Here is a 23,938-nt window from a genome sequence, read left to right as displayed (position 1 = left end):
TGGGCTTGCTCTGAAGCCTGAGCCATTGCAGTAGTGATAGTGGGGTAGCAGTATTGCTACAGCAAATGTCTTTGTTAGGTAAGTAAGACACTTAAAAAGAATGATTAGATTACCAACATTGGTGCTTGGATTTTAAAATTTAATTTTTGACTACTCATAGCAAAGGTTATGAGGTAAATATTTTTTCTAAGACTACATTAACCAAACATTTATGACATTTTGTATTATTTCACTTGGTGTTCTGATTAAGAAATTACCAGAGACTAGCATTCATCTGTTCTCACATGAAGCTGAATTGTGTAACAGGTTTCTCATAAACCCCTTTGGTACAAGCTGAAAAGTATGGAGTGACTGCATAGGAATGAGAAAAGAGAAATAAGGAGGTATGAATGTGGAAAGAATTCTAAGTGATTAATCTGTACAGACTTGAAGATGCCAGTGGACCAAATATCTGACTGTGGAGGAACTAATGGGGTAAAAACATGACTCTTAACTGGTGGAAGTTGAAGGGGTGGAAGTATGCTATTACACATCTTTCAGTATCACATCTGTTGTGATTCAATTCCATGGAAAGTTTATGCCCAAACTACTTTCAGCTCTTGGTGGGAAGTGGTGGCTACTCCATTCTCCCTATTCATGCCCATTACCCAATGCCACATTCCCTGATCCTTGGTCTAGTTGGAAATCTTTGCTGTGTGCCAAGTGACAAAAATATGCAGCCTGGGGTAGGAGGGAAATGTGATAATCCATTCCAGAATCAGCAGCGTTTTAGCTATGCTTCTGCAGCAGTAAGTCACGTTTATGCACATCATGAGCAAGTAAAGTCTTCCAGCTGGAGTTATTCCTGCTAAACTAAAGAGAATAAAAATAGATGTTAACAGGAATAAAGTTTACAATTGCTGGCTGCTATTCCCCAGAGGAACAGTTAATAGGAGCGTACACTGGTACTCTATATATAGCACAGTAGATGGCCAAATGTTAGGTTTTATGTATGTCAGGTGCCTTTATTTTTGTCTGTTCTGTTACTACTAAAACTGAGTTTGCTGTGGATGCAAGATTGCCCAGTGCCTAAGTTTGTGTTGCCATCAGTAGCAGATCCCTGGTTAGTTACAGATAGACCTGGGACCTCTGAATTCACCTTTCAGGCTCTGCTGTTATTTGAGATCAGTACTCCTTTTGTCTTCAGCGCACATAAGGTCACAGATAGCTCTATATGCCAGCATAGCTAGATTGTAACCACAGTGCAGTGTTAAGTGCTAGTGGCTGCCATGTATATCAAAATCCTTAATGCATTATGCACCACAGTTACACAGAACTAAACAAAACTGTGTAATGTAATTGTCACCTTGTCATCAGCCGGTTGCTCTAACAACTAAAACAAAGCTCAAAGCAAGCCAAGGAAAGCCCAGAAAAAGTAAAGCCTTACAGCCCCAGTTCCACAGGCAAAGTTAGTACAAGACCTGGGCCTGGTAACAGACACAGCAATAATGACTGTACTGCATTATAAGGCTATATTAGAAGTCATAGTGTAGTCAATACAATCAATGGAAAGTGAAAAGGTATTCAGCTCTCTCAAATAATTTGGTTAAATTTAGTTAAAAAGGTCTGTTGATTATTATCTTTATTTTCTGATGAGATTTCAATGCATCCAGTGCTTTCTTTATTAGATATGAAATTAGGTATGAAATTCTGTTCTAAGTTGTCAATAATTTGGTGTGTCAAATCTAAAAAATATCAAAGAATGGATGGACCTGTTTATGCACACACAAGAAGGGCTTCAGAGTTGCTGAAATTTTTTTTACTTTGGGGTTGTTTTGGGGTTTTTTTAGGTAAATGTCACTTCCTTCTTTTAAGTCAGTTTTTAGTCTCATCTTTCTTGTAAACTTTTCTTACATGAAAGATTGCAAGTAAAATGGTTTTAAAAGAAGGTCTTATGAAAGCTGCCTTAAAGTTGCATTTATTAAGAGATAGTTACCATTTCTTGAATAGAGTTTTGTATTACTTTCTGGTTCTCATTAGCACGTTAAATTTGAAATTACTAGCAGTAGGTAGTATTTACTATCTAACTACTTCTATTTAGTAGTTCTATCAAAGGCAAGATATGAACATAAGATGAATACTTTCTACTGACTGGTGAAGTCTTAAGTAAATGATCTAAATGATTTGTAAAGTAGGAAGGGGGATTTTTTTCTGTGATCTTCTTTTCTTGATTTTCTTTTTTTTAATTGTATTTTGCGGAGGGGATAAATTCAAGGAAAGAACTTTTTTTTCTTTTTACTTGTTTTTAAATGCAGAGGCATGTAGCACATAATCCTGATTCAGGACACAGACTTTTGCCCAGCTGAAAGGAGAGTTTGCGTATCTTGTCCTGGTAGTCTGTGTGATCTGAATTTCCTGAAGCAGTGATCAAGCTGTGTGCAATGAGGAAAAAGACACCAGACCCAAAAAAAAAGAAAAAAAAAAAAAAAAAAGAAAAAAAAAGAAAAAAAAAAAAAAGAAAAAAAAAAAAGAAAAACTACTGATCTTTTCTCGGCACTCTGTAACATTTTTTATGTGACTTGGTATTTTGTTTATTGTCACAATTATTCTACTTGAAGATGAGAGTTAACATATTAATTCTTTATGCTGTAATTGTGGTCTACATTTCTGCTGGTAGAAAAAAAAATCAAGGCAAATCAATTAATTCTAATAGATTTCAAACTCGGATCAAGAAATGGTATGTTGGTTTTTTTGGCTTCAACTGCAAGGAGTTGCAAAATGGATCTGGAAAGGCATTACTTTGTTTTGCATAGCTTCTCTATGAGAACCAGGTCTTTGGGGGTTGGTGGGAGGAAGCTATCCAATAAATTGCCCATATTTTTTATACCTGAGTAGCCAGAGTTTCTTTCTGTCTCTTGGTTACTATTTTAGGCTCCAGATGAAATTCTTGTGTAGCACTGTTAGAAATCCAATTTCCCAAGCCAGTGACCTTCCCATGTGTCCTGCTTCTGTCAAAAGAGAGAAGTCTTCATCTTCTGCCTTTGCATAGAAGGCCGTATCCTAAAGCCACTTTTGGTGATCCCAAGGTTCACAATGGATGAGTTCATCTCAGTGACCCAACAAGAAATTCCACATTTGATTTTTGCTATTTGTGTTACTTTTTGTGCCATCAGTCAGTTTCCACAAGCAAAGATAGCCAGAGGTAAAGGTCTGTAAGTCCTTTTGTGAAAGGGGAAAAAGCTCTTTTGGTTAATGCCTCACCTGTTTTATCCCATCTTGTAGAAATACAGATTGAGGATGCTGTTTCATATCAGTCCTAATAAATATAAGACTTCTGCCACCAACCTACAGTGTGCTTGCTCTGCCACCCCGAGTTTTTTCCCCTGGAAAACGGGATGAAGGAAAGGGAACACTCTGGAGTGTTAATTTCTTCAGGTGAAGTACTGATGGGATTGGGAGAATGAAATTACTTTCAGAGCTTTAAGAAATCTTCTGTGATATGGAAATAATGTTTTCTTCCCTACTAAAAAAATGGCATAACACAGGAACATTGGAAATAATAATTCCTGAGGAGGATGTAGTTGCATGGCTGTTTAAGGAAGGAGGATTTAAAAGTCTTTACTCACTTTAAACCTGAGATAGAGCGAGCATCTCCATATGTGGTCAGAAATTTAGGTATTTAAAAAAGGAGAAAACTTAGTTCTGAACCTCTATTTTTTAATGGTCTCTCTCTGGATAAGGACATGTGTGTGCTTCAATATGACATTTGTGGATCTGAGAGTGCAGAAAGGAATTGTTTGCTTTTAATTGTTCATCCATTTCTCCTGATGTTATGAAATTTTGTAAATAATTCTCTACCTTCCTACTCTGATTCTGTGATTTTCATCTTGCTTAGCAGGTGTTGTATAGGGTTTTTTATTATATGTTACCTAATACTCCCATTCTATTTTTGGTGGATGTTCTGTGGATGACCGGGACTTCTAATAATGGCTAACTTTCAAAGTGGCATTTGCCAGAACATGTAAGTCTTTTACAATTATGTGAATTAAATGAGGCAAGACCTTTGGTGAGGAGAAATGGAACTATTCATAAAGGAAAAATTTATACAGTACTTTTGATTGATTTTTGACTTTTAAAGTTTATAAAAGAGCAAAAAGATTAAATGAATTTGCCTAGTTACTGTAAATATTTGTCCATTATACCAGTGCGTTTTTCTATATGATGTATTTAGTAATGATGATACCAAGTGTTTCACTCTAATTTTACAGGGTTGCAACTTTTTAACCAAATATTGGGAGAAATTTTTCTAGGGCACCTGGTCAAAAGCAATTCAGGAAACATTGCTTCTATAAATTGACAATATTTGAAAAGAAAACTGACCCCTTTCAAATAGGTTAAGTAAGTGTCTGAATGCTGTAAGAAGTTTAACTATACAGTGAAAATGGAGTTGCAATATATCCTTGGGAGAAAGAAAGCAGATACAAAAAATGTATAGGTTGGAAAGATATGGTGGTCATGAGTCTGTTGACAGATTCACAGAAGAGCCTTGAGACAAATCTCTGGCCCTCCTGTAGGACAGGCGTCTCAGTGGAACCTGTTTCACGATATTTCTTTGAAGTTGTGTGCACAAGCCCATCCAGGATCTTAACTAAGAATTAAGCTCAATATTTCCAGATGATGAAGACAGAACCACCTGTGCTCTTACTCAGGAGATATTATTGGCAGCTATTCTCATGAAGAGAGGCCTTTTAAAAGGGTTTTTAATGGCAGTTTAATGAAGACAGGGTTGCTGTGCCAGTGTGGACTCTCCTGGTACTGCCAGGCATTGCTACTGCGCAGTTCTATTCAAGGAATGAACACTGTTTCTGTGAGTTAGTCAGTGCTCTGATTCTGAGTGAAAAGGTTATAAAGGCAATAAAGACCATGGGGGAAAAGTGCTGAATTTTCACACTTGAGTGAGCACCAGTGTGAAGGGTTGTGGTTTTGCTTGCACTTATAAGCCTGTTTTCATTTTGAAGGGGTTTGATACATGTAACTGGGAGTGGAGTGTGGCTCCAAATATCGTTTTAAAGATTATGCTGCATCAGTGATGTGACAATGCACTGGAAAGGTTAAATTGAGTGCATATCATTTAGCTTTGGTATGATGATTAATTTCAAGTGATATCAGTTATGAATACTAGTTTCTAGAATTTGCTGAATAAGCCAATGTATTGCATGGGAACTTTGAAAAGTAAAATAACACCCGTAAACTGTGATTTTGCTCCCAAATGAGCTAATCAGGTGATTGTGACCTTGACACAGCTCTTTCTTCCAGTCCTCCCCTCTTGCATGTACAAAACTGACATGCTCACGTACACTTGAAAAGTCCTTGATACTGTTGATGCTTATTGTTTATTATCTGAGGTCTTTTACTTTACAGGCTTAGCTATTAAAACAGGTGAGATAGCAAATGCTGACATGATAGTTTTGCAGTTACATAAGACGTTTGAATATATTATTAAATCCCCTGATGAAGATTAGGAATCAGCCTATTAACAGTTCAGAATTAGGTGTACTGCTGTTAGATTAGGTATATTAGGTATATTAAGTCTTGTTCTTCTTTTCTTTGATATTTCAGTGCTACGGCTGTTGAAGGATGGTGCTGACCCTCATATGATTCTTTCCTCAGGAGGCTCCTTGCTCCATCTGGTAAGAGTGATTGAAGATTAGTGTTAGTGACTGTGGATAAAATGGCGGGATAGTGAGTAGCAGATTTGGCATATTAACAAAAAAGAAAGGCTTAGCAATTATTTTTTTTAATCTACACTGAGCTCTGCCATGGCTATGATTGCATCCAGCTATGCTTTTTAAATAAATGGTCATTTTCAAATTGTTTACAAAAGTGTGGATCATGCCATAGGAGTGGTAGCTAACAAAGGAGAATGAAGAGTTTTATTTATAAATTATCTGTGCAGCAAGAAAGAGCAAAGGAAATACTGCTTGATTCCAAATACAAAATTATATGGTTCAAAGATTCACAGGTCCTATATGAAAAAAACTCTACGAATTAGCATTTTTCTTTTTGTTTTTGTGACACTTTCTTGCACCAGTTTCCTACATGTGGGTATTTAACATATTATCAGCATTTATCTTATCATTATTTGCATAGTAATTCAGATTAAGTAACAAGAAGATAAAAGAAAAACAATTTGTATATAATCATGAAAATAAAAACAAGAGGTAAGGACATGACAGGCAGACAGAAAGAAAATACCATAGGAGTAGAATTTTGGCATTGCTGAAGCAGTAGCAAAACTCAAATAATTCCTGCATCTTTGATCCTTTTCTTTGGTCTTTGGTGCTTCAGTTCCAGGCATGCTGTCTATTCAATGTGAAACTATTTTAAGATATTTGGATCCAGCTTTGTTGCACACTGTGGCTCACAGAAATGCAACTCAGCAAAGTATCAAAAAATCTGCTGGCAGAGTGTTTCATTTCAGAACAGTTGGATTACGTTTCTCATAGTATGTATCCAAAATACAGTAATTTATTGATGAGAAAGAGCCCCTGTAATATTACTGGACTCTAGCCCACCTGTGACTATGTTCTTGCAAGATACAGCGTTTCCATTATGTAATTAATCTGCGCTTTCCATCTTCCATGGCCACACTATTTAACCAAAGACTTTAGAAAATAGAGGCCAAGGTAAGGTGAAAGAGCAGTACTCATTTGGAAGAGAGAAAATTTTAATTCTCTTTTCTCTTGTCTAAGTATTTGTCTGCTGTAAAGATGGTCAATTACTCTTTAAAAATGCAGTCCAAAGAGATTTTTCTTTGGGATTTTGAAAACAGAGGCATCCCAAATCTTACCCCATGTCAAAAACCCTAGGAGACAATCTTTACCTCCAGTATGGATGATTTGACATATATGTCAGGCATTTTAAAATAAAAGAAAGGAAAATTAATCTTCAGGGATTTTAAGTTGCTTTATCTAGTTTAGCTGATGTACAGTTTTTAACTGTAGATAAAATCTGCAGTTAAGCTGTGCCATTTTAGGTTTCTTGAAATGCATCACACCCCAATTCACTGTCACAATCAGTATCTCTCAACTGATGCCTGCTGCTTCACAGGCACACATATGCTTCTGAAGGAAGGAAAGCTTTCTGCAGTAAGAAATTTGCAGCAGGGAGCTATGTGTAACCTACTGCCTCAGTTTAGTCAGAGTTACTTGTAAGTACTCATAATTCATTTACAGGAAAATGCTTATCCTACTGGAGATAGAGGCAAACCTCAATTCAATGAAATTGGGATTTGACCCTGAAGTGGGAGCAGCACAGACAGGAGAGGAGAATCATGATACAGGGAAACAAGATAAGCCAAATTTATTTTCCAGCAAGAATTGAAACTAGTAATTTAGTATGCACCTGTGTTATATTCTTAAAGCCCATTCAGATCCATTCTAAGTGTTAGTTTTACAACTGTGAAGCTGCTTGGTCCAAAGGGGAGCTTAGTGGGTTTTTTTTTCCACTTGGAGGCTAAATGTTTTGGTGTCAGAATGAATGGAAAATATATGTATCTTGACATTCTTTTTAAAATCCAATTCATTATATAATTCCATTTTCCTTTCCCATATCTATTAACTTCCAAATGTGATATAAAGATTTTGTTCCGGTCTCTGTAGAGTATCCCAATGTGTTTGAACCTAAGCAAGCTATGGAGACTTGAAAGGTATTCACGGAACTCTCTTTAGGTTCCATGAGAGGAGAAGTACAATAAAAATTGAGTATGTACTGCCCATACAGTATGAAACACATGATGTCATGTCAATTCACCCAGGCAATCACCCACCCCCACTCTTACATCAAACTATATGTGGCATTGTTTTATTCTGGAACTTTAACTGGGCTTGTCTGACAGTTTCACAAAATCTATTAAACAAAAATCAAGGACCAGCAACAGATATAAGCTGCAACTAATCACAAAAGGCTCTATTGTCTATTATTAATACACAAAATGCCTCAGTGATACCTGTTTTCTCTAGAACTTTTCTAGTTGTTTTTGGGGTTTTTTTGCTTCACAATGGCTTGAAAATATGGTTGCTGTTAGATTATACTGATCTGTAGTATAAAATGTCTTGCCTCTGATTTGTTACATTTCAGCACAGAACAGCTCAATTTAAGTTGTACTGATAAAATGAATGATTCCTATGCAACAAAGCATAACTGTTTCTAGATCTGCCAGATAAGTTACACGAAGTAAAGGAAATACATCAGAATTTAATTTCTGTTCTGTAATTTAATGATCAGTATATTTGGAAATCATTAAGGGTGGGACTAATTTTTATTCTGATAGAATTTAATATTGATCTTCTGGGTTAACTATATTTATGATCACAGGGGTTACATGCAGCCGCTGCATTCTGCTGAAGATCTCAGCTATATCTTGACTTCACAGTCGAATCCAGTAACACGCTCTTCCTTCTTCCCCACTTCCTTTAGTATCCTGGCTTCCATGCCATATTAAAATAAGTTTCCCCATAACTGGTTCTCCATTGGGAAAGAGATAGGATCCTTCTCTAAAGAGTTACTGAGATTGTGAGGCCAGAGTTAGGGTCTTAACTGAGGTGCCCTGATTGTCCTTTAAGGTATTATTCATAACCTTATGTGTAAAAAGTCACAGATGTGACAGAGGAGTGAGGTCAACACAATTTCTAGGCCATTTTCTTCTTCTCTACCAAAGCTGTGATCATGACCAACGTATAGGAACATATAGAAACATAAACACATATACACACACATGTGCATCCCTCCACCCTACAAAAACATCCTCAGTGTGCAGAGTATTTATCTGGCAGAGAGACTTGAACAGAAATCAGTGTAATTAGTGGATTGGAGATAGAAGTGGGGTGTGAAGAGGGGTGTTTTATAGCCCCGAACTATGTAAAAGGCAGAAATTCATGCGTGCATGGACATATGTATGTGTAGGTGTATATATACTTAGATACCTCTGCTCATGATTTCATCATCATGCACTGGTGCCTGTGCACTGATTTGGAATGACAGTATTGAACAGAAAAAAAGCCTCATCCTTATTGTAGATTCAGCATATTTCATAAGGAAATCGGGGATTCTGTGAATCATGCACATGGAACTGGAAATCTCCACAAAATTATTTCTATAGATTCCTCAGCTGTTTTTCCCTACAAACACAGCAGCTTAACTACAATTTGTCATCTGCCCAATTTAAATTGTATGTAATAAATTTACTTGTACACTGAGGAAAACACCATCCCTAATCTGCTCTTTTTTCTTCTAGTGTGCTCGCTACGATAATGCATTTGCTGCAGAAATTCTAATTGACAGAGGAGTAAATGTAAATCATCAAGATGAGGATTTTTGGACATCGATGCATGTAGCCTGTGCCTGTGATAATGCTGATATTGTCCTGCTACTGCTATTAGTAAGTAAAGCAAGCCAATGCATTGTGTGCTTGAAAAGAAGACAAAATGTGGCACTGTGGCACTCTAAGGTCTGAAACTGCTGTATGAATGCAACATATTGCTACTAATCATATCAGTGAAAACATATACAGTGTTTGGTTTTTCTTGACATTGCTTTGGAGCTCAGGATTTTTAGAAGGCATTTTTAGGACTTCAATGAGAATAAATTGCAAACATCACTGTCAAGTGTCTCCTATTTCTCCCCTGTGGTCCAGAGCTTATATCTCTGATAAGCACTCAGTCCCAAATGGGATATTCAGATAATTTCTTTTCTTTTCTCCTTGTCACTTTCTGTTAAGGGCTGAGTTCTCAGACAATCTTTTAAAAAGCTTCCTCCGAAAAGAATGTATTGGCTCACTTACAGTCAGTATTCACAAAATGTGTTTGTGGACATGGTCAAAATGAGAAAAATTTAATATTTATATAGACAACTTTGACTTTTTAATACTGAGTTTGCCCAATATAGTAATAGATATGGCATTCAGCCTTTGTAGGGAACAGTAGTATGCCCAGGTGGCCAAGAAGGCCAATGGCATCCTGGCCTGTGTCAGCAATAGTGTGGGCAGCAGGGGCAGGGATTGTCCCCCTGTACTCAGAACTGGTGAGGCCACACCTCAGATCCTGTGTTCAGTTCTGGACCCCTCACTACAAGAAAGACCTTGAGGTGGTGGAGCCTGTCCAGGGAAGAGCAACAGACCTGGGAAAGTGTCTGGAGCACAAGTCCTATGTGCAACTGAGGGAGCTGGGTTTATTTAAGACGGAGAGGAAAAGGCTCAGAGAAAACCTGAAAGAAGGTTGTAGCAAGGTGGGGGTTGGGCTCTCCCACCAGGTAGCAAGCAACAGGACAAGAAGAAATGGCCTCAAGTTGTACCAGGGGAAGTTTAGATTGCATATTTGGAAAAACTTTCTGTGCTGAAAGAGTAGTCAACATTGGAATAGGCTTGCCCATAGAAGTGGCAGAGTCAACATCCCTGAAAGTATTTCAAAGGTGTGTAGATGTGACAGATGTGGACATGGTTTAGTGGGGGGCTTGGCAGTGCTGAGTTAATGGCTGTACTCAATGATCTTAAATGTCCTTTCCACCCTAAATGATTCTTACGTTCTGTTTTGTGCTTCCATTCCTAGGACCACAAACTCTAGTGTTTTGCAATGGTACTAATGCAGCTCTTTCTCTCAGTTCATGTGATATTGCTCTTTAAAACAGTAGTGCAGAAATAGTTCACAGTCTGATTTTAAGTTTTTTAGTCCTTGTGTATAATTTTAAAATTTTTATGTTTTAAATAGGTTGTTGCAAGGTCAGAGTTTCTTGTCATACTTGTAATTGTATTTCAATGTTACAAGTAAAGGGAAGGGAGATATATTTTTAGACTGTATACTTGATAATAGATTTCATGGAATCTCTTTAGGAGATCATTTAGTCTATTCCCTCTGCTCAGACAAGCCAGGCACATCAGCTTGCCCAGGACCATATTTTCTAGGATGGAAAGTCCACATACTCACTGGGCAACCTGTACAGTAAAACAAACAAAGGAACAAACAAACCAAAAAAAAACCCAAAACAAAAACAAACAAACAAACAAAACCCAAAACAAACCAAAAAATACAAAAAAAAAAAATCAGATATATCTGATTTTAAACATTGTCATTACTCCTGGCCAATAAAGGATAAAATTTCCAGGTCATGCTTTATCTCTTGTATTACCTCAGTCTGTCCAGTGTAGAAACCTCTGAAGCCTATGAATCCTTTGTGTTCCACATGTATTCCTAGACTGATTAATAAATTAGAACAGAGCAGTTTATGTATAAAAACTCTTGTACTATAGGAAACTCTTGAAACGGGGGGAATTTTCAGAAATTCTGAATGCAATGCTGTTGTCATTAATAGGAACAGTTTAGGTTATAGAGGGCACTTGTAAAATTTTCCTTGCCCATTTTTGCAAGAGGCTTGATTGAATTAAACTTCAAGTATTTCTACACAGGGTTATATCCAAAATAATTTTCCAGTGTCCATCATTTGAATGTTTTTTGATTTGGTCGCTGTTTGTTACAAGCTGCCTTCATCTGAAGGTTCTAAGTATTTTCTGATAACTTGGTTTTCTACAATATTAAAATTTCAATAAGCAGGGGTACACATACGTGGATTTTTTTCTGATAAAGTTTGAATTGTCCTTATTATTTGCAATAACTTCTGGTAAATTTGCCCACATTTATGTAGTCAGCACTTTAAAGGCAGGGTTTCCTAGACTAGATTAAATAATATCTTTATATTCTCCCTTCTAGAGTCAAAATAAAGATTTTTAAATTTTGACATTTAAAGATTTTTAAAGAGATGGCAGAGAAATGGAAATATTCTTAAGTTAGCAGTAGGTTTTCAACCATCACATTAATGTTGTCTTTAATAACATTTGACAAAGTGAAGATGAAAATTGAGGTTAGAGACTTAATTTTCTGAATTCTGTATTGCCTTTGCCTGAGCAATTCATATTAGAAATTACTTTGCCTTGAGGTTAGTGTTTCATGGACCATGTCTAATGTGTAGTGTGAGCCTCAATAATACCAATATGAGCTACAGTCAGCTTCTATTATGCCACAGGTTTTTTTGGAAGAAAAAATAACACTTCTTGTAACCTCATTATTTACTTTAAAATAAATATTTCTTCTAGACTGAATTTATAGCCCAAACAATACCATATTTTCTGTTTTAAATATGTGTCCTACACCATAATAGCATGGTCCTTTAATTGTTCAGTTCAGATTTCTGGAAAACTGTCACAGAAGCCAGTAGAGATTTCTTCAGTAAGGACTTAAGACATTTCTTGAAGGAGGAGTAGAAAAAAGAAGAAAAAAAATGGTATACTAAAATGGTATACTATAAAAATGGTATACTATAAAATATATATATATATATGTATATATATATATATTCTTCATTGACAGAATGCTGTCAATGAAGATTTTCTTAAACACTCTCAGTTTCTGACTTCCCCCCTCTTTTGGAGGTCTTAATTTTTCTCTGGCTGAGGCAAGGTAGTTGACTTGTCATTCATCATCTAAACTGTGGTAACTCAAAATTTCTTTGCTCTGGTGGATATCAGTGACAAAACCAAAGCTCATTCACTGCAAATTAGGAGGGACTGTAGCTGTTCGCAATGCAGTAATCTGCTGTTGTGTCCTGTTGGAAGGATACTGGAATTGTAAGTACTGTTTTTGGAATAGATGCAGAATGAAATGCTTGAAGCTATTTCTTTCCATAATTTCCAGCACTTTACCCTAGATGGTATTGGTTTCCAGGGACATATTTATGTCCTCTCAGTTTTGCAGCTGTCAGAAAGGGGAGGGGGAGCCCTGGACTGAACAGCCAGGAGATTCATCCCATGTATGTTAAGCACTCGGTCAATGAGGAGCGTGCCCCGGGGCGGCCGCTGGTGCGTGGGGAGAGGCAGAGATCAGGAGTGATCCGTAGGGGTCTGGCTGCCGTACATGCCATGAGGTGGGAAAGGTCATGTTCATCAGTCACTGCTCCACCACATCAGCACTGCGTATTCTCCCCGTGGCATAGGGAATTGCTTTTCGTGGATTTTGCACGAAGGAGGCTCCTGTAGCAGGTTGAAGAGAATGCTGAAGTGTCTTTCATTTAGGAACAAAGACCTGTAGGCTTATATACATTTGTGCCCACACGAAATCTCTTAAGTGTATGAACAGCAAGCAGATTTATTGGAAGGAGCTCTGCTTTGTCTTTCCTCACTACCTTTTGAAGGCTCAGGACTTGATGCTCTTTCTGCAGTTCCATCCAGTTGAGGTGTAGTCTTTTTCTACATTTGGGGTGCATTGCAACATTGTATTTTACATTAATTCCCTACACTTATTCTATATTGAGTTGAAACACTAGCCAAGATTTGTACCTTAATATCTAATGTTCTTTGTCCTACACTGCCAGAGTTGCAGAATGTCCAAGCACCAGCATTTAGATGCAGCTCCTGCTTTGTCAGCTGTAGGAAGTGTTTAATCCCTTTAAATGGCTACAGTTTAAACTTGTACCCATCTTACTGTTCCTTCAGAAAAGACAATTTTTAGCTTCAAATACTTTTAATTGATACGTAAGAGTGAGTAACCTTCACTTTACTGGTGCACTGTTCAAACTATCTTCTTGTCATGACAGCTCAGTCCCACACAGTCTCTCGTTCACTCCCTCCAAGTCAGGATCACAAGGATAAAAGTGAAAAAACATGTGGGTTGAGATAAAGAGGGTTTAATAGGAAAAGCAAAAACTGCACACATAAGCAAAGCAAAAGAAAAATTAATTCACCATTTCCTTTCAGCAGGCAGGTGTTCAGCCATCTCCAGGGAAGCTGGGCTGTGCTACATTTGTTGGTGTCTTGGGAAGACAAATGTCATCAGTCTGAACATCCTCCTCCTTCCTCCTTCTTTTCCCAGCTTTATATGCTGAGCATGATGCCCTATGGTATGGGATATCCCTCTGAACATTTTGGGCCAGCTGTCCCCTCCACTTGCTGTGTTCCCTCCCAGCTCCTTTGCACCCCCAGCCTGCATTGGTGGGGTAAGGGCCAGAAATGGCCTTGGCTCTGTGAAAGTGCTGCTCAGCAACAGCTAAAACATCCCTGTGTTATCCACACCCTCTTCAATGCAAATCCAAATCACACACTGGCTGCTGGAATGAAAATTAACTCAATCCTAGCCAGAACCTGCACACATGTGGTGGAATAAACACTGATACTGTTGCAGGTTTGTGTATTAACCTTGGCCACTCAGGCAGTAGGGTAGGTCGATAAAAATACCACTTTGTAGAACCTTGTAATTTCTTTTAATTTTTGTTCACTCTGAATGCTTTATTTTTTATCATGAATTATGTGTTTTAGAGGATCAACACTGGTTTACAGTATGGAGCTCCCATGTTTAGTTCTTTTTCTCAAGATAACTATGGCTGTGTTGCAAACCACTGGTTTCTTTATGACTTGCTGTTTACGACACTTTAATTTCAGAGCATAGCACAGGTAATCGTGGAGCTGTACAGTTTGGCTCGCACATTACATGTTGATAACTATGATTTTTCTTTTCTAATGTATCTTTGGTTTTGGTTTGTGAGATGGTTTTTTTCCCTCCTCTCACTCCTAAAGAATCATGATATCTTTTGATGTTGACTGACCTGAGGTTGAAGAGCAACAGAGAAAAAAGAAAGCTGATGAGAATGTGTTTTTGTAGTGTACTTCACTTCATTTTACTGTTGTGAGGAGGCACCTTTTAGTGGGCAACGTGAATGTTGGATTTTCACCATCTTCAATGTAGATCTTGTGAAATGAAACTAGGAAGGTGGAGATGGTATTTTGGTGTTTGTACAGCATGTGACACAGTAGAGATTTATTCCTTATTTAATCCTTCATTAGTCTGAAAGCATCAGTATGACGAACCTGGCACTTAATTAACTAGAAAAGAAGAGATCAGTACTACATCCTCAGAACATTCTTAATACATTTTTTTAATTGACCTTACTTGGAAAAATAAGAGTACCTTCTGTCTGCTAACTAATTAAACATTTCATCACGTACTTTCTGGAACCTAGAACTGAAGCACAAAATGCAAATCTGGCATAGAAGGCTGAAAGTACAAATTTAAAAAATAAAATTGATGCTGGATATTTTTTTCTCTCTCATATTTAAGAACTTAGGAAAATCTGTGCTTGGCAGTGTGCAAAAGGGAATTTTTATTACCATAAAATAATTCATTAGATTTACAGCAACAATAGATGAGCAGTGTCAAGTATATAATAGTATCCACTGGATGTGTAATCCACTTTTGATTTTGGTGTAAAATCCTCTTTCCAAAACCAGATATATTTTTACTGGAAAAAAAACATCTGAACTGACATCCTGGTGGGAGTAGAAAGGAAGTCTTTATGGGGCTGTAACTCTCTTTTCTGCTCCCCCATACAGTTGATAATGGCACATACCTGAAGTCATGTAGTCAGACAGCAGTTAAATAGGTATTTTGCCATTGTTCTTTGCAACTGCATCAGGCAGTATTAGCAAGCAGAGATGAATTATCAAAATGCCATTATGTTTGAAACTTAGATCTTACTATTTCACAGTTCTAGAAACAATTGCTTCCTCAGAGGAAGCAATTCTGCCCTCCCACTTAATATTTCTCAGTATGACTTCCTCCTTTGAGTCAATATGAGAGGAAGCAGGGAAGGGAAAGAATGAAGAGCAGTTAGAGGTCATGAGGAGACAGTGGCTAACAGTTTATAGTATAAATGATCATGTAGCCCAAAAGAAAAATTATTCTTCTGTCTTTCTAGAGGCAGTTACCAGTATTTGTAGTAAGGAAATTAAAATAGCATTTCTTTCTGTGAAAGCTGTTGGTATCTATTTGAATTCACACACAGTTTGCAGAGGATGTGAGAGAAGTGTAGGAGGGAACTTCCAGAGAGTGTGTACTACTGGCTTACAGCCTTTCAGCATTACTAGCTGAGATAACATAGAACTAACTTAGATAAAGGCCACTAATTAACTAATCTAGGTGATGCCTTTTAATGAGTTGCTGAACACCAGATGGCAACACTCGTGGGAAGCTATAGAAATATTAGTCTTTCACCATAAAGACTGGGGAAAAGGGATGAAGCTAGCTAGTCATGCAGCATACAGATGGTCCAAGGAGAGGTAAGAACGGGAACTTAACGGGATACAGCAAAATGGTCAAGAGCTTTGAGCACTATCAAGAAAGTAATGAGATAGCCTAGAAAATAAATGTGGATAATATAAAGAGAAAGAAACAGCATTGAACTTCAATTGACAGGAGAAATAACCAGTGAAATAGAATCTGCAGTTCACTGTACAAAGAATATTAAATAATGGCAAAAATCAAAGCCCTTTTACATGGGAAGTAGCCGCAGAAAGTAAGACTGAAGAGTCTGTAAATAGTTATTTGATGTCTAGGAATTACACACACACACACGCACACTCACACTTTCCCTCTCTGCCTCCCTTCCTCCCTCCCCTGCTTTCATCCTCCCTCCCTCTGTCCTGGTGGAAAATGTTTGGGGTTGGGGATGAGACTTAGGACACAGACCATGGCTATTAAGCAACAGATCTGTATTCTCTGAGGTTCTTAGCATCAGAGCATTTCCAGAAAACAAAAACTCCTGGAGTTTTTGGAAAAAAAATCACCCCCAGTTTTGGCTGGAGCAGGCCAGGAAAAATATGCTGAGAGATGGAAAACAGGCACAAAAATGGGGAATTTTGGATAAGCTTCACTCTAATTCTCTTTTTACCCAGAGAAAGAGGATCAAGGAATGACAATATAATGAAAATCAACATCTGGCTTTGATCTTCAGTAAGCATAGTTTTGTGCCATGAAGAAGATGGTCTGGGGATGTTCCACCACTGGGGAATATTTCTAGAAGGTGAAATTCATTCTTTATGCCAAGCGGTCTCTGCTTGAATCACTTGACATAATTATTTTGTGAGTTGCTCATGGAGTATCTGGGGTATAGAGAAAAACTGCTAGTTAAATTGCAGAAGTGAAAAGCTGCTTGGTAGTGAAAACCTTGGGAGCAAGAGAACAGCCTAGCTATTAGTGGAGAAATGGGCCTGAGAGTTGTTGAGGTTTCATTAGGATTGGTCCTATAACATTATTTTATTTAGAGTTTTCAGTGATAACCCTGAGAGAAAAAATAGGGGTATGATAATGAAATATATTGAAGACAATGCTGTGATGTCTTACCTATTTGGGTCAGCATTATAATGTCTTACAGAAATAATAGGATATCTATGAAGACTTAAGTAATAAAAATAGCTTGAAATTTCAATGTACAAATACAAGGTACGCTCTGAGCAACAGACATTTCTGTGATATGCTTAGGAACCATCAGCTGGAAATTCAGGAAAAGACCTCAAAATTTTTAGTCAGTTTTAAGACAGTTGTATGCTGCAAACATGTAACTGCAGGTGGGGAAAAATAGATTCTTGGATTTGTCAGAATGAAAATGTTTCCAAGAGATAGGTAAGAGTGGTTTTGCTACTGTCAGTCTGCAGTTAACTATCTACAGCCATGTTCAAGAATGGGAAATTGTACCAAAGAATCCTGCAAGGATAAGTGTGGGAGTAAAAAGCTTATCTTGAGAGAAGGGAGAAAAACTAATATAGTATACTTAAAAAATCAAAATAGGGAGGTTGTAAAACTTTCTGTAAATATATCAGGATAGAGGAAGATTTAAGAAAACACTTTTAAAACCTGAAGTTATTGCTGGAATAAAAGTAAATGATTGCAAAAGTGTCCAACAATAGACTTAGGACAGAAATTAAACAAAGCTTTCTTAATGTTAGGAGATATATATTGGAAAGCAGCATTCCTTGCAGGAGTAATGGGGATTTAAAAACCCCAAACCTGAACTGTAATTGGTCTTAAATTTTTGAACGAGATTATGTGTTAGGTGTTACCTGCATTACCAAAGTGATGCTTCAGGAGATCCATTCTAGTATTATATTCCCACATAACAGCTGTTCAGAGGTCAGTGTGGATATAATTATTCTGATTGTGTTCCTAATACAATAAAGAAACATACAGAGGATATTAAAAACATAATGTTGTGAACAATAAAAACCAAGTAAAGTTACATGGTAGATGTTTGATGCCTGTCTGACTATGCTAAATTTCTATAGCCCAAAAACAGGGGAGAAATTCCTGGAAGAGCACAGTTCAGAAAGAGAAATTAAGTACTGGGCAAACATACTGTTTTTCAAGCATTTGAAATATTTCTGTTTGTTTTTAATACTCTTTTCAAATATTCAAAAGCAAAATTCATAATGGCCAAATAGCATGAAATCAAAGAAAAGAAATAAAGGCTTATTTTTTTCCGTTGAAAAAAAACCACCAAGGCCACAAAAGCTAGATGTTTAGTTTCTGGAAGTAAGTTGAGAATGGCATATAGATCAGTAATTAATTGTGTGCCTCAGAAATATTTATTTTTTTTTTAAAAAAATCTGGATTTTCAGTGGGAAAATGGATGTTTTGTTATTTTTTTAAATGTTAATGAATTCTGTTTCCAAAGGGCAGACATCAGGGAAGCTGGACTTTTCCTAGCCAGATTTCAATTAAAAAAAAGTGTTTAATTCTTATATGGGATTGGAACGTCACTATAATTTAGTAATCATGAAAAACAATGCACTTCTTTCTTTTGGATCTATATATCTTTTTCCAACTGTGACAGATTTTGACATCAAGTATTGAAGTAAACTGAACTTAGAACCTGACCTTAAATCACCATATCGTTATGAGTTAAGCCAATTTTTTAAATGAAGTATTCAACCCAATTTTTTTTCATTAAAATATAATAATAATAAAACAAAAGTTGTACCATTAATGAATAAAATAAAAATTATTTTAATATATTATTTATTGGGATAAGAGCTGACCCTGAATGCTAAAAAAAAAATCCCCAAACCACTCAAACCAACAGCCTCCTCTCCCAGTCATATATGGTTTTTTGTGTGCTTTCATTTCAGAAAAACTGGAATGAAATATCACTATGGCACCATTTGTAATGCATAATTTAGAAGGGTTTGGGAGCATGAACCTGTGAAAAAAGAACCATCAAATGAACCTCCATGAATTCTTGAATTTCTGAGTGAGCTAGTAGGGGAAAATGCAGCATTGATACAATTTATCAAAAGTTCAAGGACAACTTACCTTGATATGCCACCATAAAGATTGATGTGTAAAGTCATTGGAAAGAAAACTGCTACAGGAAAAACTGGCTTACATTTTGAAAGCAGATGGTTTAGGTAAATTGTAACAGTGCAGGGGTAGTGGACCTAATAAATGAAGTGACAAGAAGGTCATTAAAAGACTCACATTTGCACATGTGTTTGAAGACTTTTCAGTTATAGTAGGAAAGGTGGAGAAAAAGCATTGACTTTCCAAATCTAGAATAATTGGTGTGGACTATGTGTGGAAAAGTAGGTAATTCACTTCAGTGTTGAGCAATATAAAATAATGAGACTCATTTGGATAGTGAAGTGCAGGAGTTAAAGTCATGAAAAGAAAAATAATGGAAAGTTGTACATACTTTATTTTTTCTTTTTTGATAATGAGCTTCAGCAAGATATGGTTGCTGTCTGCAAGGATGAAAGGCTAAAAAAAGTTAGAAAATGTATAAAAGCTGGCTTATGAAAGCACAGAAGAAAATCAGCTTTTATATTATTTCTGAATGACAGCTGTATCTTCAGCTGTTTGAAGTTGAAGTTTATCAAATCAGACTTATCTTAAATTTCAAATGGCTCCCATTAGAAACTATGCTATATTGTGAATTTTTAAAACACAGTAAGTAATACTTTTCCAAATGTTAAATAATGGAGAGTATTTGTTGAATTAAAGTGAATACTGCAAGGTAACTGACTTGCATTTATTGGAAAGAAGGATGTTCCTTAAAATTATGACAGTATTGGAAGGTGGAAAAATTATTTTCTGGAATGAAGACCAGAGAATGGTAAGGGAAAGATTATGAACAATTGTTTCTTGGCAAGGTGATAGGCAGTTGATAGATTAATGCCTATTACTTCATCATTGACTGCTAAGATTACACTTTATGAACATGAAGAAAAAGAATTCTGATAAAATGCATAGATGAATCCTTGATGGATGGCAGAATATTATGTCTTTGAAGTATTTATATCAATTTTGTGTAAAATTTCATCACTTTTCCCATATATATATATATTAATCCACAGAGACCAATTATTGCAAATAGACCTGGAGTCTTATGTTTGGTTAATATATAAATGTCAGCTGTGGTTATACTTGTATTGCTAGAATTTGTAAGCATATGCTTTTCTTTTCATATAATCAATTTCAAAATTTGGCATGGAGTGTATATTTCCACCACAGCTGTATTAGGGACTAACTTGCTGCAGTCCCACACATCAAGTTACTACTGACTATGACTGGAAGATTTTCTTGTCTATTGCGCTTTATTCATTACTCAAGCACAAGAATATAATAGAGTTTTCTGCTTTTCTGGTGAGTTCTTTAATTATATGATGATGTTCTGAGAAGGCAGTTTTGTATTAATGTGACTGACATACTAAACTCCCTAAACGGATTTGGAATTTCACACAATGATTTGTTTGTATATGATCTAGATTTAATTACTAACCAGCAAGACAGCATCACCCTGAGTGCAGGTTAAGCTACTGTACAGTCCCTTCCCTGTACACTTGGGAACATGTTGATCTTACAATCAACAGAATGAATCTGTCTCATAACAAAAATGCAAATTAGCTGACTTAAAATAGCAGTTTTGTACTCTTACTTCCTTGCATGATACATTTATCTTTGCAGAAACTATACACTGTACACAGCTTTCATTTCTTACATACTGTTTAATCTCTTGCTTTTTACACCAGAGATATGTAGTACAGATTTTCTTTCTTTTACTGTGTGTGTATATACATTAACATAGGCTCTGACTTTTTTCTCTCCATTAATAAAAGGTTAAGATATAATGTCATACCTGAAGCAGTGCTATTTATTTATGTGTGCCATTTCAAGTGTATTTAATTTACACACACACACACATGCACATCTACACATGCATATACACACTATACACATGCACACACATGGGTGTGTGTGTATGTAATCTCAAAATGGACTGGAGAATGAAAATCAAAACATTCGGCATCTGTATTTCCCAAGTTACATAAATACATAGACATGGATATGACAGTATTCATTGACAGGAAGAGAAGATGGCTTCCCAAACCATGGGGATTAAGGAGAAGGCCGTCATGTTAAAACAGGGCCTTGGGGTTTGCCCCTAGTTAGACTTCCTACATTTATGCTATTTACACTGAACCTGTAAGCTACAAGCTCTTCAAAAAACAACTTTCAATCTTTACTGAGCCACGAAAATCAACTTCCTTTCTTTGCATCCATGGGGTTGTTTTATTTGTTCTTTCCTCATCTGTGGTCGACCAGGGGTGGAAACTCTTTCAAAGTGAAGTTACTAGGCAGAGCTTTCTCCTGCAGTTTTGTTTGGAGGGTGTGTGTGTATGTGTATATATATGTGTGTGTTTGTGTGTGTGCCTACTTTCCGACATATATGCATATATATGTATACACATACTAACACATAGAACTTTGTAAAGAAACACATTAATAAAACTTTAACCTCGATGTCTTATATTTCATTTGTATTTATCAGTAGAGTAGTGGATCATCAGAGGTTGCTTCTTATCTCCATTTTGCCTGCAATAAAGCTATGCCTCACTAACTGTCCAACATTGTACACAAGTGACTGTTCTTGCTAACCCCAGGGAGTGATCTTTTAATTCCTTAAGTATGAGATTTGTTTGACCTTATGTAATTACAAATTTGCTTAATGGTTATAAAGTAACTGTTAATTCTGAATGTGGTGTCAGATTAAAAGACTTTTTGACAGACAATTCCAGAGGCTCAGTCCCTGCTGTGTGAAGGAGAATTTCTTTCTATTCGTTCTAAAAATAAAAGACAATCGTTTCAAAAAGTGACCTTTTCTTAGAGTAATATATAAGTATATAAGACAGGGACTGACCATTTTTCCATGTGCTTGTCATAATTTTTAATGATTACAATTAAAATAAAATTAGAAGAAAGTGTACTTCTATACTGTTATCAGAGGCATTCAGCGCTTGAATAATTTCATTTTTTTCCATAAGCTCTGCTACTGATGGGAAGTTTGCAAGTCCCATGTGCAGAAACAGATGGGGAAATTTTAGTCTTTAGTCATCAATGCTCTTTGAAGTTTCCTTTCTAATTCCCTTTTCTTGCCAAATAATTTGAGAGCTGGCAATATTAAGTCAAATACCCCTCCTTCTGTACTTCAACTACCCTTTTTTTGACCTCATTCTGATCTTTTGGATTTTTACTGCAGTGTCTTAATAATAGAACAGAATGAGAATGCTATTCTAGGCAAAGATAACTTTTTTTTTTGTGATATATAACATGCAATCTGAGTTTTCTATAATTTCTTCAATTTTTTAGTCTACCTCCACTTTAAATAAAAATACAAAATTTTGCTGAGAAAATATATTTTGAATTTTTTTCTCTTTTTGTTCATGCTTTCAGATTAAATAGTTTTAAGAGTTAAAAGTATGTCAACTTATTTTTGTGACAGGTACATCCACATTCATGTAATTATTCCAAATAGGGTTTTTTTTTGCATACTAAGCCAAAAGGAGTGTCTTCATGCTCTTAAAACCCTTCTGAGACCCTAATAACTCATCTTTTTGTCCCTTTTCTGAGAAGCCCTCACTGAAAATATGCAACACGTGTTTTGAACCAAGAAATGCCTCCATAAAGTAGGAAAGTGAAAAAGAAACACAGTTATTGTTTTCATTCATACTTGGCTTTGGAGATGAAAATCATAGATATATAATTCTTCATTAGCTGCTTTTTAATGTAACAGGGGTTTTTTTTAATGGAAGGATACCTTTTGGCAGGTAGAATATTGAAATACTGATATTGTATTAAGACAAGTGCCTATCTTGAGGGTAAAGAATTCCTTTAATTCCTGGTTGAATAAAGTATATGTGCAGAGACTGGAGAATTGGATGTTTAAACTCATAGCTGTGTGGGAGCCCTAGAATTGAGTATGTTCTGCCCATGGCCTGTCCCACCAGAAACTATAGATTCTTTTGCCCTACACTGTGGCTAAACTAAAATGTCTCATGCCTGAATGCACATCTAGCCAATAAAAGAGAAAAATATCGTTGATAAGGCCTATTTCCTCACAGATACAAAACCAACAGTGTTTACATTTGAAGACACACTGAGGCTGAAGAAATTAGTGTTCAAATTGTACAGCAAAATTTAGTCATGCATTTGGGGTAGAGATTTGCATGACGTTAAGAATGATCAGTGGAAATTGTAGAAAAACTTCAGAATAAAGTATGGAAGTTAAGAAACAGAAATTGATACAACAAATATAATTATGTTCTTCCAATTTCTAGTCAAACTATCTGGATGATTCTCAGCGTTTCCAGATATTTGTGTGGGAGAAGAGAGAAAATAAGAAAAATTCTTGGAGGCAAAGCTAAGTCAAGGAAATCAGACTATATTTATCTTACAAGTTAAGACCTTAAATTCAAAGAAACCTTGGTGGTGTTTGCAAGGATTCGGAATATGAAGAACCACTATGAAAAACAACTTGCTGTCTGCTTGGATCTTGAGATCCAAGTACAAATCTGTATGCATTTAGAATTAAGAGAATGTTCCCCAATCCTCATGAATGTTTTAGATCTAGAGCGTGGAAATATTGGTAACTTGAGAAATGTACATTACTTTTTATTTGACCGCTTCTGGATTAGTAGGTGTTAACTTTTTATTTCATAACTGCATGTTTAGTTGTATTTTACTTTGAAAGAAGCTGTTGCAAACTCTATTGAAAATCTTTTCTGTGAACTGACATTGCCTACATTCTATTAGTT

The 23,938-nt window shown here is 36.3% G+C and overlaps 1 protein-coding gene across 1 annotated transcript in view; it reads left to right on the top strand.

Moving 5' to 3' along the window:
* Window positions 1-23,938, top strand: part of MYO16 (myosin XVI) — a 365,576-nt gene that overhangs the window by 118,916 nt on the left and 222,722 nt on the right. Inside the window, exons 3-4 of the mRNA XM_066176778.1 lie at window positions 5,599-5,669; window positions 9,275-9,418. Coding sequence (XP_066032875.1) covers window positions 5,599-5,669; window positions 9,275-9,418 — 215 coding nt within the window. The remainder of the gene's footprint in view (window positions 1-5,598; window positions 5,670-9,274; window positions 9,419-23,938) is intronic.

This window comes from Chamaea fasciata, unplaced genomic scaffold, assembly GCF_029207755.1.
Source record: "Chamaea fasciata isolate MVZ Bird 193981 ecotype frontalis unplaced genomic scaffold, bChaFas1.0.hap1 SCAF_2, whole genome shotgun sequence".
NCBI lineage: Eukaryota > Metazoa > Chordata > Aves > Passeriformes > Sylviidae > Chamaea > Chamaea fasciata.
The sequence above is the reverse complement of the archived record's forward strand: the minus strand, read 5'-3'. Positions and strand labels throughout refer to the sequence as shown.